The sequence below is a fragment of the Echinops telfairi genome, unplaced genomic scaffold (genome assembly GCF_000313985.2).
Source record: "Echinops telfairi isolate 266 unplaced genomic scaffold, ASM31398v2 ScPeMD7_9;HRSCAF=40, whole genome shotgun sequence".
NCBI lineage: Eukaryota > Metazoa > Chordata > Mammalia > Afrosoricida > Tenrecidae > Echinops > Echinops telfairi.
Window position 1 is genome coordinate 91509366 of NW_022103906.1, and position 14545 is coordinate 91523910.

Sequence of the window (14545 nt, forward strand, 5' to 3'; positions counted from 1 at the left end):
GGGGGTGGCCCGCGGTGGCTGGGGACACAGGAACCAGTTGGCACCTGGCAGCTGGGCCAGATTGTCAGGCATGGGGGTGTGTATTTCACCCTCCCAAATATTTTCTGCCATTTGGGTGTCTATTGGCACAAATGCCTGGTAAGCCTTCTCTGTCACATGCGCTTTAAGGCACACATGTAGGTACCTTTCCGAGTGAATGAAACAAACGGCTGAAAATAGACATTTTACGAAACGGATACCCTGATTATATTGGTCAGTGCCACACAAGTTACTGCAGCAAACCTCCCCATCTGAAATTCGGATGCCTTGCTCATTTCCAGCAGAGATGTGTTTGGTGAAAGCTTAAATAATAATCATCAGATTGAGTGGAGTTCCAAAGATAATTTTATGCTAAGCTTTAAATGGGACCCTCTCATATTATTCTCGTTTAATCTGCTCTTTACAATATAAAAACAAAGTTATGAAAATATCATGGAGTGGCATATTCTTCTGATAGGGTTCTATTGAATAGCATACAAGGAATCTCAGAATTTCAACCATGTAGGGTCCATCGAACAAGGGTAGTTTTGTGCTCACTTCCCAAAGTCCCCTTCCTTAGGTCACAGATCGCACCAAGGCACCCACGGAGCAGTGCTCAGCAGGAAAGAGTAGCATGTAAATGTTTTTTTAAAAATTATTATCCCTTTATACTTTAATTGGAAAAGGCTACCATTTGTTACCTTATGGAATAAATTGTTCTCTGATAACAGGCTCAGCCAGTATACTGAAAAGCTGAGAATAGACTTCAAATTCACCTGTGGAGATCCAAACCCTTTTCTTCCCTGACCACAAACATAACATGAAGATAGAGTATCTTAAGTCTGTTAGGTGTTCGATGTTTACCTTGACATTAAACACCTGATAAACAGGTTTTAAAATATTTAGTGTATTAATTTCTTTTCTTGCTGTGGGTATTAACTGAATATTGATCATATTGCTGGCAACTCATAAAACGGTTTACTCTTTATTAAGCATATGCTGTATGCTGAGTATTGTTCATTAGAGTCATTAACAGTAGTTCTAACAAATAGAACAGCCAAATACAGTTTCCTCCATTTTTTTTAGTTTAGGAAAATAAATTATAATACTATGTTCACACAAAGAGGTATTGTGCAGCCATTAGAACAATGTTGTACACAAATATCTAATATCTTAGGGCCAAACCTACCCAGTACCATCAAATGGATTCCCACTCGTTTCAACTTTCTATAGTGCTGCTAAGACTGCAAATCTTCATGGGAGCTGGTAGGTTTGAACTGCCAACCTTGAAGTTAGCAATCCAGTGCTTACCCTACTGTGTCACTAAGGCTTCTTACTATCTTCGAAACATGTTGAAGTGAAGGAAGCAAATACCGAACACTGTGATCAGTGTTCTCCGGTGTGTACGTCTCACGCGCTCGCTCACACTTACGGAAAACTGTATGGAAAGTCACAGGCACCAAAGCACCAGCGATGAGAAGTGTTTCTCTGTTCTCACGCCCAGAATTTGACCTCTGCTTTCAGTGCATCAAGGAGCTGTGCTTGCTGCTGCTGGACCAGCGCCTCTTGCTTCCGGCCCTGAAACTGCTTCTCGAGAGCCAAGACGAGCGTCTCGGTGCCCTGGCACTGGAGCAGCTCACAGCTGTTGCTAAGGTATGTCCGGTGACGTCAGGGGAACGATGAGCATGCTCATCCATAGTCACCTCAGAAGCACATGTTTCTGTATTTTACAAACACTTACTAAGGGAGCTCTTTCCATGAGCCAGACTCTGTTTAGCTATTGAACTTCAAAACGAAATAGCAATGCTATTTCTCTAGAGAAGCCGTATAGTAATTTCTTTAGGAGAATATCAAAGCAGCCGGACCAGTCATGTTTTTCAGAGCTGCCCCCTCGCAGTGAGAATTTGGGTCTAGGAAATTCCTAGAGTCACTCAGGTTTTCCTTTCAGAATGCGTGTGCTTGTGAAATAATTGGGCCCCACCTTATACCTCACACACGTCTTTTCTCTGGAAACCTATGCCGTCGTTGAAAGAGACTTCTTGGCCTGAGACACAGAATACAAAAGTCAGGTCTTGAGATTTCGCCCTCGAAGCTGCTTGTGTCAGGAAGAAACATTTACTTTTTTTTTTTCCCAATTAGACACTTCGAGGGTTTTTATTTGAAGGAATTCATATTATTTCTTACTCAAAACCCACGGAAATATCACTTTTTTATTCTGATTACTTTTGCGTGTGTGATTTTGTGTTTGTGTGTATGTAATATATATAGGAGTCCCTGGGTGGCAGAAACTGTTATGCACTAGGCTGTTAACTGAAAGGTTGTTGGTTTGAACCCACCCAATGGTGTTGTAGGTGAAAGACTTGGTGATTCACTTTTAACAGATCATAATCATTGAACAAGTTGTAGAACACAATTCCGCTCTGACATATATAGACTCACCATGAGTCAGATTCTATATGCAAATCATTTACAATTCAAAGACACTAATTAGAATGGATTTATACCCGCTTATATATACACTCCTATATGACATGTGTATGTACATATATTTTTTGGTTATTATTTACAACAATGCCACAGGATGTTTACTAGGAACTAGAAAGTAGAGAAAAACTCTAAAGGTTTATGCTTGCTTGCCATATAAAATAGCGATGTGAGTGGGAGAAAGACATGGAGAATGTGAGACTATGTTAATGGCTAAAAACGAAAAGTTTGTTGCTTATGGAAAGTAGAATGTTTATCAACAGCCATCATAAACAAAACAAAATGGTTGTTCATTATGATTTTTATTTGATGCATTTTCAGAAGAATGTGTAAGCTACTGTAAAGAGTTCGGGAGTACATTCAGTTTTCATTGAGAATTACGTAAGAACGAGGGCCTCTAGAGCAACTGGGCTGAAGTAGGAAACCCAGGCAACGTCTCTAGCGACAGGCTCCCTAGCTGTGTCAAAATCTAAGTTTCCTAACTTTGGGAGTTAAATGATACAAGAATTACAGACCGTTTTTTCCTTAGTCTATTTTTCCTTGTAAACCCAAGAAATCTGGAAGAGAGAGCTAAAGAAAATCAGCCTGCATGGCATCCGCCCACCCTTGTACATGTAGTAGTGCCTCTGCGCATCATCCTCCCTCAGATTGGCCAGGGGCCTCGTCTAGAATTCAGAAGTGATCTACAACGCCTTGCTTTCCCTATTCAGCCTACATAGCGCTCTTTGGTGCACTCTTCAACACCATGGGCGAATGAGAAGTATATCACTTCTCATTTTAAATGCATCTTTTAGACTCCTGACTGGAGCCAGAGCTCCTGAACTAGTCTGTACCCACACCTCACCCCCACGCACACGCAATAAGAAATGAAATGGGAACATTGCAACACCCAAATAGTTTTTAATGGCACTGATTTACCTGCATAACACTTTCCAACTTCGCTTCAGATATGCAGCATATTTCTAAAACTGCATTTTTTAAACTCCTTGCAGGTGGTAGTACCTTGGTTGTGATAATAGCACGTAATGTCTTTGCGCCTTACAGATACAAGGGCGGAAGCGAAGGGCGGGGAGGGTGGGATGAGTTCATTCTGTGCCTTATTGAGGTCCTCGTTTTCAGGAATTTCATGAGAGGGATCTGTCACTTCTCCACAGTAAGTTGTGGCTTTTAAACATGCCTCAGAAAACTTCAGAGTCTGCTCCGACCTTTCGCATCTTCCAAGGACCTAGTTAAAGTTTTGCACAATTGTTGGTTGTTTAAATATGTGAAAACTCTTTAGTTTGAATTCATTTGAAATCCACACTCAGCTTTAATGAACAGAGATCCTGTATATACTTCGCCCAGAATATCCTCTGATAATATTATGCTCATAAGGATAAATACCATCTCATAACCAGGATACTGACATTGATTGATCTAACCTATAGGTTCCCAAACTTATTTGGCCTGCCATCCCCTTTTCAGAAAAAAAAAAAGAAAAGAATTCCCTCAGTGCCCTCCCTGGCAGTGATAAACTTTTTGTAGCATAGCCCAGAATCCAAGATAAAGTGTAGGCATCTGCTTCTGCCACCCTGCTGGATCATTCCAGAGCCCCCTGGGGGCAGTGTTACCCACTTTGGGAAACACTGATCTAGTCCTTTGACCTCACTGAGATGCCCGCAGTTGTGTGTGTGTCTGCGTTTCTAGTTGTATGTAGTTCTAGTTTTACCAACTGAAGGTTTAGGTGCCTCTCGTGTCACTGTCAAAGATGTATAGTGGTTGCATCAACGGTCTGCTCACGTTACCCTTCCACATCCATGACCTCCTTCCCCCCACAGCCTTAGACACCCACTAACCTACTGTCTCTGTCGCAATTGGCTGAATTTGGATATTTTGTACTAACAGAATCATGCAACATGTAGGTTTTTCATGACTGACTTCTTTTACCTGACAGTTTTCCAGGTTCATCCATGTTATTGATACTTCACTTCTTCTCATTGCTAAATAGCAGAATATTTTATGGATTTAAGACATTTTGTTTCTCTCTTTAGCAGCTAGTGGGCATTTGAATAATTTAGACTTTCAGACTATGAGTGATATGCTACCAGCCGGGTGGCACTGTGGGCACATGTTGGGCTGCTGACCACAGGGTTTGAAACCACCAACCAGCTGCTCGGAGGAGACAGGGCTTTCTCGGCCTGTAAAGAGCCAGGCATAGGGCGGTCCGCTCTGTCCTATGGGTCGGAATTGACTCGCTGGGAGGGAGTTTTGAGTTGAGACCATGATACCCACGTACAGCTTTCTGGGCGGTCATATGTGTTTATTTCTCTTGGGTCCCACGCACCCAGGAGTGAAAGGATCGGGTCATATGGCAAATGAGCCATTTGTTAAGTAAATGTTTTCACTGTTCTAATATGTAGACATTTCATTTGAACCACTTCAAGCAGATGACATTTGTACATAGGATCATCATAAATCAGAATCAACTCAGTTCAAAGGGTATTAAATGTTGACATTTGAAAAGCTGTAAACTGAAAGTTAACTACTTAACGGGCCTAATTTTGAACAGCCAACCACTTTTGTCTCATTTATTTGGACTTCCAGATTTTCAAATCACTCTGAAACTTAGCTTCTCATTTTATCTCCAAAAATAACCCCGTAGATGGAAGGCCCTTACAAACCTGGTAAAACTCTTCAGCTGGTTCACCACTTGGGAAAAGCCACGAGGATTGGCAGTATCCACTAAAACTGGGCAAAGGCGTAAGCGATGTCCTAGAAATTCCATACCTAAGCATTAAACAACCAGGAAAGGATGCTTATAGCCACTATAAAAACCTGCCCTAGAATGTTCATGGAAATAATATATGTAAGTAACCCCAAATTGGAAACAACACAATACCATCAATTATACAATGTGTGTTTTTTAAGTGTGGTATGTACCTATCAGTAAATGCTTTAGTTACTATGTAGCAATGGAAATTAATAAATGAATGCTATACACAAGATGAATGAATCTCACAACATCTTCAGGAAAAGAAGCCAGACACAAAGCTTTCCAATCATAATATTGAGAAGAAGAATCCAAGCAGGCCTTTATCAAGTGATACTGAGCTAACTGGATGCTTATATGGCAATGAAATAAAATAAAAATGTATGTGGATACCTACTTCACACCCTACATAAGAATTAACTGAAAGTGGATCACAGAAGACCTAAAATGACAGCTCTCTTTAAAGAAAACATAGAAATAAATCTTTGGGACCTTGGATAAGGTCGTGATTTCTTAGATATAGTAACAAAAGCATAAATGACAAAAGGAAAAAATAAAAACCACCGAGAAAGTGAGAGAGCCCCCTACAGAATGGAGAAAGCCATGTGCACATGAGACATCCACTAGGCGTGCCCAGGGTGAAGAACGCCCACACCGCCACGACAGAGGGACAAGTGCTGTGCCACCGGGAAAGGGGCACAGGATTTAGAGGTGCAGTTGCCCGATAAGCATTGAGAAGATACTGAACATAATTAGCCACTTCAGAAATACTGACCAAAAGGACATGATAGCCCTTCAAGTTCACTAGGACAACAGGAATATAAAAATCAAGCAATAGCAAGCGTTGGAGACAGTGGGACCCGCGCCCAAAACTGGTGGGAAGGTAGAAAGGAGTAGCTGTTTGGCGAAGGAGACTGACCCTTCAACAGTATAAGGGTAGAGTTGCCACATGACCCAGCATTCCACTCCCGCGACTGCATGTAGAAGGGAGAGCATCCGTCCACTGCTAACTCCAGTGCTTGGAGGTTCAGAGTGCTGTTGTCGGGTGTGGCCACGTTGCCGTCGACTCAGAGCCAGCCCGTGTACAGCAGAATGAAGCACGGCCTGGTCCTGTGCCGTCCTCCCACTCGGTCGTAGGTTTGAGCCCATCAGTGCAGTCAGTCAATCTTGTAGAAGGGCTTCCTCCTTTCCCTGCCCCTCTCCTTTACCAGGCATGAGGTCCTTCTCCAGAGACTGGGCTCTCCTGACCACATGTTCAAAGTAGGGGAGACGAAGTCTTGCTTCTGTCAAGCAGTCTGGCTGTACTTCTTCTGAGACAGATCTCTTCATTCTTTTGGCAGTCCAGGATACTTTCAGTGTCCTCCTCCAGCACCATAATTCAAACACATCAGTTTTCCTTTGGCCTCCCTTATCCCATGTCCAACTTCCACATGCATATGAGGCAGTTGAAAATACCTTGACTTGGGTCAGGCACATCTGCACCTTAGTCCTCAAATGTTTTTTGCATTTCAATACTTTAAAGAGGTCTTGTGCAGCTGATAAAGGTTCATAAGAAGCATTATAATAGCCAAAAAGTAGAAAGAACCTATGTCTCCATCAATTAATAAACAGATGAATAAGTTATGAATATTATGCAATGTAATATTAGTTGGGAATTAAAAGGCGTGAATATTGATCCATGCTACAGACAAACCTTGAAAATATTTTTCTAAGTGGAAGAAACAATTCACAAAAGACCACATGCTATATTACTCCAGTTATACAAAAAGTCCAGAAAATAAATCGATAGAGACAAAGAGCAGATGAGTGGTTGTCTAGGACCGGAAGTTAGAGCGGAACAGAGGATATGGAGTTGCCATTTATGAGTGATTGAAATCGTCTATATTTAGATAACGATGGTGGTTGCATAGCTCTGTAAATATATTAAAAACACTGTGCACTTAAATGAGTGACCTCTTCGGTATGAGAGTATGTCAAAAATATTGCTACTAGGGAACCAGTTTATATATATATACATATATACACATATATACACACTAGTTATTCCCAATGAATTGTCTTTAAAGATGGCTCTGTGACCAGTGGCTGCAGACGAGTACTTTCAGTAATGCAATTGTCTGTTTCGTTAGGGTGCCTTTAAAAATACATACATATATACATACATACATATGACTTCTGAGGGGATCTGCTGTGCCACCTAAGTAGGCAGAGGGGTCATCTCACAAGGTTAAGACACCTGTTTATCTTGACACATTTTCCCCGAGGACATGGGTATCATGTGTCAGGAAGAGGTGCCTCGTTGAAAACTGGACTGGGAGAAATAACCCATGAAGACTGCCCGAGGGCTTTTCTTGTGTTCCATCACAAACGCTGCTCCTTCTTGTCACTGCAGACGGGAAAGGTTGCCTTCTGAGGGTCACGAGAGAACGGTGTCTCCGCCACCATGCAGTCCTGATCCTATCCCTACGGACTTGCTTTCGTTCATCAAACTCACAAACCATTGAAAAGGAACATGATTGGAATCCTTCCGGTATGCCCAAACTGCCATTTTGATGTGGCATAGATGGGAGAGTGCAGAATTCTTTGGGGAGGGGTTAAAGATATTGAAACACTGCCTTCAGATGTATATAGACCCATTAAAAAATACTTTTTATTAAAGACCCACAAAAAATCCCAGTACTTTATTAAAGTTTTCCATAAGGTGCTCTGCTTTCATGAGGCTTTGAAGTCTTGGAAGCCAAAGGCGTAGGTCTGCTCTCGCCTGAAGGGCCGTTCTGATCAGGAACAGACTTGATAGCAGGGGTAAGTGTCCCCTCGCTTTTGCAGCAATGTTCTCTGTATTTAACCTGATGGGTGAATTATGTCTCAATAAAAAGTTTTTTTAAGAGTGCTGTATCAATAATTTTATTTGGTAAAAGTTAAAAATCAAAGCTCACTGCCATCAAGTCAATGTTGATGCCCAGCAACCTATAGGACAGGACAAGGACTGTCCCTGTGAGTTTCTGTGACTGTCTCCTGCAGAGGGCTGTGGTTTTGAACAGCTGACCTTGCATAGCAGCCCAAAGCATAACCACTGTGCCCCCAGGGGTAAACTCATCTCATCTACTGTCCCCAAAACTTGAGTAGTTGTGATTTTTGAGGAGAAGAGGGAAGCGGGGACTGGAGAGGCCAGGCTTGTGGAATGTTAGTCATGTTCTAATTTCTGGCATGGGAGGCATGCCTTGTGCTCTGCACATGTGAATTGTGCACTCTTCCCTATGTGGGTGAATGTCAATAACATGTTTCCTCTGAAGAGTGTGTAAGGTGCTCTTAGACAGGAAACGCAGACACTCAGCGTAAAACGCTTTTACACTGGGAGATATGAGTCCCAGGAGCCTACTGCCTCAAAAGAACAGAGCAAATTTCATGGCATAGAAAGGGTTATTGGCATGATCAAAAGATATGAAAATACTTAACAGAATTAACAGTGGAATTACTCAGAAATAAGATATTGCTATAATGGATGACTGCTCTCCCAAAGTTAAACAGTCAGAGCTTCAATGGACATTTTTTTGTACAATGTCTGCCTCGCCACTTTTAAATCGTACTTGGCATTCCAGTGAAACAGACACGACTTTTGCTTTCCTTTTAAATTGTGCTTTTCTATGCTCTCTGTCCATTAGTGGGAACCTGTGTTCATCCACAACGGTGTTCCCCCTTATGGGTTGTTCTTGTTGGCATTAAAAAAATAAAATAAAACATTTGGCAAAGGAGCTCCTGAAAGGCAATCACTCCTGCACAGTGTGCAGGTCCAAGTGGAGAAACGCCCCCACGTGCTTGCTGATAGAATGTATTATTTTGCTATTTGTTATACGGTACTGACAGCTTTATAGGTGTTTACAGTTGAAGGGATGGTGCCTAAGTGCTGATGCCAGGTTTTCCCTCCAATGGCAGGGCTCGTTTCTTTCTCTTAAGCTTTTCTGAAATTGCAAACCTCAGGCGTTTAGTATGTAGCCTCTCACAAATGTCCAACAGCCTCTTCCTAGACCGGAATTAGTAAGTTCTTCTTGAAGCTGCTATTGTTGATGAAAAATAAAACTCCTGTATAACACCGGCTGCTAGATTTGCCTTCACATGGCCTCAGTGAGGCTCAGAACTCCCTTCAAGTCTCCATCCCCTCTCTCCAGGAAGAACACACCTGCTGGGGTGTTGGAATAGCGTTTCTTGAATATTTTCTATTTAGGTGGAAGCCTCTTGATTTGTTTCAGCAAATTAAGCAGATAGTTATCTGTGATAGTTTTACATATTGAAAATTTTCTGGTCTCATGATTCCAGATTTGTAGCGGCGGCTGCTCTCATTGCTTCCCTCCTCTCTCCCACTTCATGCCTCCATCCCGCCTCCAGGTCCCAGGGGTTCTCCTGGGCTGCCGTGTGGACTAAAAGAATAATTCAAGGGCTTATAAGAAGTCTTTAATACCTTTAGTACCTAATTAAGGCTTTCTCCCTGATGTTAATAGCGACTACTGTCTTTCAATTACCAACTCTTTGCCAAGCATTTTAATAAAAGCTATCTCACTTTATCTTCTTAATATTCATGTGAGAAGTGACCATTCTGGTTTCACAGCTGAAAGCACAGAGACACAATGGTCACACAGTTAGTAGCCAGCCCGAGCTGAAATTTAAACTCTAGGTCTGACTGTCAGCAACCGCACTCAACCATATTTCTGATGTAATTAGGAAGACTTCTAGAGTATTGAAAAAGATCTTTCTCTACAAAGGAAGGATATTAGCCCCTAAAAGGCATAGAGCAGAGGGAGCATAAAAATGACCTTCTTAAAGCCCATTGCATTGCGCTGTTCTACTCACAGTCTCTGGGAAATGAATGGAAACAAATCCGATGGGGTTACGTGGACCAGCAGGCTCTGGGCCTGCACTTCTTGGAGTGGAGAATTGCCACCTGCTTTTGTGCTCAGGCCATTTTTTTAGAAAGGTCTCATGGTAAGAAAGCAATGACATTGTCTGCATCTCTTTAAGACAGCTTTATCTTTTCATTGAGAAATATGTGTATGTCATACTATTCATCCATTTAAAGGGTCCAATGGGTTGGCTTTTTTGTGCGTTCGCAGATGAGTATGACGATGACCATTTTAAAACGGGAAAGCTGGCATGGGGGTTGCATAGGGACACATCAGCTCCTAGAAAACCAGACCTGCCTCCACTTTCCAACCTTCTTCACCTGATTTTGACAGCAGCCATCCCGCGACAGCACTTCTGCTTCTCAACTGGCTGCAATAACCTGTTGCAACAGCCTCACAGAACACACAGACCATAGTCAGTTATGGGAAGTTACTAAGTCACAACACGCCAAGATCAGAAAGCAGCAGGATACAGTCCTTTTGTACGTACCATGGCTTCTTCTCAGTCTCTGGTTGTCAGCATCGGACACCCCAGTCTCCAAGCCGGCGTCCTCTCCAAAGGCACTCAGCTGTGCTTCTTTCATAGACCACGGAGCCCACTACTCTGTCTCACAGTCTCGGAGCGGTGGCCTCTGGTGCCTCGGCCACTGGTGACGGAAATGGCTCACCCTTGGACCCTACAGAATGGAAACACTGACCAATCCCCTAGCTACAATCATCTGCGTGTTATTTGCATACTCCCAATTATGCAAAGATTATGAATAGAAGAGCAGTAGCAAGTAATTTCACTTCACCACCTGTTTGAATACAAGCTTTTAAGACCCCAGATGCTATTCTTTCTGATGACCAGATACCATCCTTATTTCTTCACCACACGTTGCTGTGGTTTCCATATACTCCATGCACTCTCCATGAGAAGAAGTGTCAAGTAGGGACACATCATAAGAACTAATTGTCCCTAGACTGGGGCTACAATTAAGTGCAATCTCAAATCCATCCATATAGCTATGGTTTCTATATGTCCCTAGTTCATGTTAGAAACATGCTATCACTTTATTGGAGGAACATTATAAATCCTGCCCATGGAACTTGCTGTAATTGTATTGATAGTTTCATTAAAGTAGCCAATGACCTAGCTCTTAAAACACTGTTGAGAAGAGGAAAGTGTACATGTACAGGACAGCTTGTTAGACTAAAATACATTTTAAAATATCTACAAGTTAGCGATCTACGTGACTGGATTTCCACAACTGTGAGGGTTGGAAATGGGGCGAAACTTTCCATCATGCTCATTGACATAGGCAGCACCAGGCCTGCTGGACTAAGACATCAGCACACATTTGTTTGGGGTCGTGTCCTCTACACAAGGGCAAAAAAGAAATCATATGAGGGGCTGCTAGACTGCTTTCCAGAGCAGAAAGTCCCACCCCCAGTGTACGAGTTCCGGTTACTCCACGCCCTCACAAGCACAGTCGCCTTTTAATCTACTCATCTTTGTTCAAAGTTTCATTTCATAGTCATTGCTGTTAGTTTTGCTCTTTGGGTACGAGCCTCTTTTTATTTAGCAGAATTCCGAGCATATCTACTAATTCCTAGTATCCTTTCAGCCTTGGCATGCTCTAAGACAGGTCAGCGTGCCTCATGGTCATTCATCCCCAGCCTATGGCTGCTCTTCTTGTCGAAGGAATCTCTACAGACTGTAAGGGTGGGGAAATGATCTTTAGGCAGTTTTATTATTTCAGTTACACACTGGTCGTGTCCTTTTAATTTTTTTGCCCTTGTGGTTAATTTTTTTAATTAATCATTTTATTGGGAGGGGGGGCTCTTAAAAATCTTATAACAATCTATCATTCAAATAGTATTAAGTACATTTGTACATATGTTGCCATCAGCATTTCCGAAGCAACTTCTTTCAACATGAGCCCTTGCTGTCAGCTCCCCTATTTTCCCTTCCCTCCCCCACCTTCCCACCCTCATGAGTCCTTGATCAATCACATATTATTATTGTTATTTCATGTCTTACACTGTCTGTGGTCTCCCTTCCCCCACCTTTCTGTTATTTGTCCGTCCCCCCTGAGGGGGGCTATAAATCCAACGTTGCGATGGGTTTCCCCTTTCTCCATATTCCCTCCCCCCACAATGTTTATATGTATGTGACAAATATCCTTTTTAAAAGTAAACAATGGAATAAAATTAAATAGTCTTCTTTAAAGTAATTGAAACGAGACCTTTCATATATTTTGCTAGTAGAATTTTAGCTTACCTCATTACTGTAATTACTCTTAGCTTGGTATAGATCCATAAAATCAAAGATTTTAATTTAGAGAAGGTTCATTACCTATTGTTGAAACAGGAATTAAGTAGATAACATTTTAATGGGTTAGAAGACAGTCGTGCTTTGTGCTTTAATAGATTTCTTCCCCAAGATCTGCAGCGTTTCATTTATCCTCAAAAATTAATTGCTGACAAAAAAAAGAAAGAAAACATTGAAGGGCAAGGTGGATTCTTCCCTTACTTTATGATATGTGCAAACTCCTTCCCTTCTAGAAAGTCTTGTTTTTCGATTTGCTTGACTAATACTTTCAGCTATGTGCTTCACTGGACACATGAGCGCATGCACGGCTTCGCGCGTCCCTCACAGACAGCGTGTGTGGGAGCAGGGACGGGAGACGGCGTCACGGAGGACGCGGCTCTGTGGCAAAGGAGCACAGGCTGGAACCGGCCTCGGGCCTCGTCTTCTTGTCACAGCAGCAGCACGCCGCTCGTGCCACTCAGCGTTATTTGATGAGGAAAATAGAATCAACTCATCTGCCTGGACTGGTCTCGTTTATTTAAACCATCTGAGTCCCAAAGCGACAATATATGTATTCACTTTCTCAAGCTCTTAAACTATCAGCCCACTCTCAGGGGCAAGTGATTTTCCACAGATCGTATAGCAAAATAAATTCCTGGTGAGTAATGAGTTTATTTTTAAAGTAAGAAAGAATACTTCTGAGAGTGTCAGAGGAATTATTCACCCCTTGCCACTGCGGTATGACAAGCTGACAGGCTTGTGTGTTGCTGAGACGCTGGAAGCTAGGTCACTGGTAGTTCCAATGCCAACAGGGGCCCCCACAGTGAACAGGTGTCAACAGTTTCCAGACTAAGAACAGACTGTCCGCTTTAGAGGAGTGAGACAGTGAAAGCCTCTGGGTAGCATCTAGACATTGTAAGGCACTGAAGTCCTCCCAGAAAGAAGCAGAACATTGTCAGACATGGTGCCAGAGGGTGAGCCTCTCCGTTCAGAAGGCCCTCGAAGGATGGCCAAGGGAGAGCTGCCTTCTGAAAGTGGCATCGACCCTCCTGACATGGATGGAGAAAGTGTGCAGAAAGGAAGCCGTTGTTGAGACTTTCATTTGCTGATGGGTACAACGAAGAGACGGCTGCAAACATCAGTCAATAATCAGAACTTGGAGTGTACGAAGTATGAATCTAGGGCAGTGGTCAAACGACCCTTTCACAGGGGTTTCCTGAATCATAGCAGTAGCAAAATGACAGTGATGAAGTAGCAACGAAAATAATGTTATGGTTGGGGGTCACCACAACAAGGCGAACTGTATTAAAGGGTCGCAGCATTAAGAAGGTTGAGAACCACTGACCTAGGGACAACTGGAAGTTGTCAAAAATATTGGATGAAATGGGTAGGTTTTGGCCATTTTGAACAAGGAAGTCAAATGATTTATTATGCAAGGAATGACAGATTCAAGAAGAATGACTTGACCATCGTCAAAAAGGACATTTCAAGGTCTGTCTTGAAATACAGTGCTATCTGTGATAGAATATGTATCCACATACAGGGAAATCAAGTCAGTACAACTACTATTCAAATTTATGCACCAATCATTAAAGAATTCTACCATCTTCAGTCGGAAATTGATCAAACATGCGATCAGGATTCATTAATAAGTATTAGCAATTGGAATGCAAAAGTTGAAAACATGAATGAATAGCAGAAAAAAAAAAAGAGAATGAGCAGCAGTTGGAAAATATGGCCTTGGTAGTAGAAGCATAGCTGGCGATCGCATGATAGAATTTTGCGAGATCAACGACTTTTTCATAGTTAATACCTGTTCTCAACAAACAAAAGGTAACTATATATGCATGGAGCTCTCCAGATGGAATACACAAAAATCAGATCGACTACAAATGAGTGAAGAGACGGGAGCTCGGGTGGCGCAGTAGTTGTACGTTCGGCCGCTAAGCATGAGGTCAGCAATACCAACCACCAACTGCTCCGAGGGAGAAAGATCAGCCTTTCTCTTCCCATAAAGGTGTAACCTTGGAAACTCACAGAGGCAGCCCCATCCTACCTTAGAGGCTGGCGATGAGTCAGAATTGACTTGATGGCAGTGAGTTTGTT

At 42.4% G+C, this 14545-nt stretch overlaps 1 protein-coding gene across 1 annotated transcript in view; it reads left to right on the forward strand.

Annotated features, from left to right (window-relative positions):
• Positions 1-14545, forward strand: part of NBAS (NBAS subunit of NRZ tethering complex) — a gene marked incomplete at its 5' end in the record, with an annotated part of 394305 nt that overhangs the window by 373205 nt on the left and 6555 nt on the right. Inside the window, one exon of the mRNA XM_045286598.1 lies at positions 1543-1671. Within this exon, the coding sequence (XP_045142533.1) occupies positions 1543-1671 (129 nt within the window). The remainder of the gene's footprint in view (positions 1-1542; positions 1672-14545) is intronic.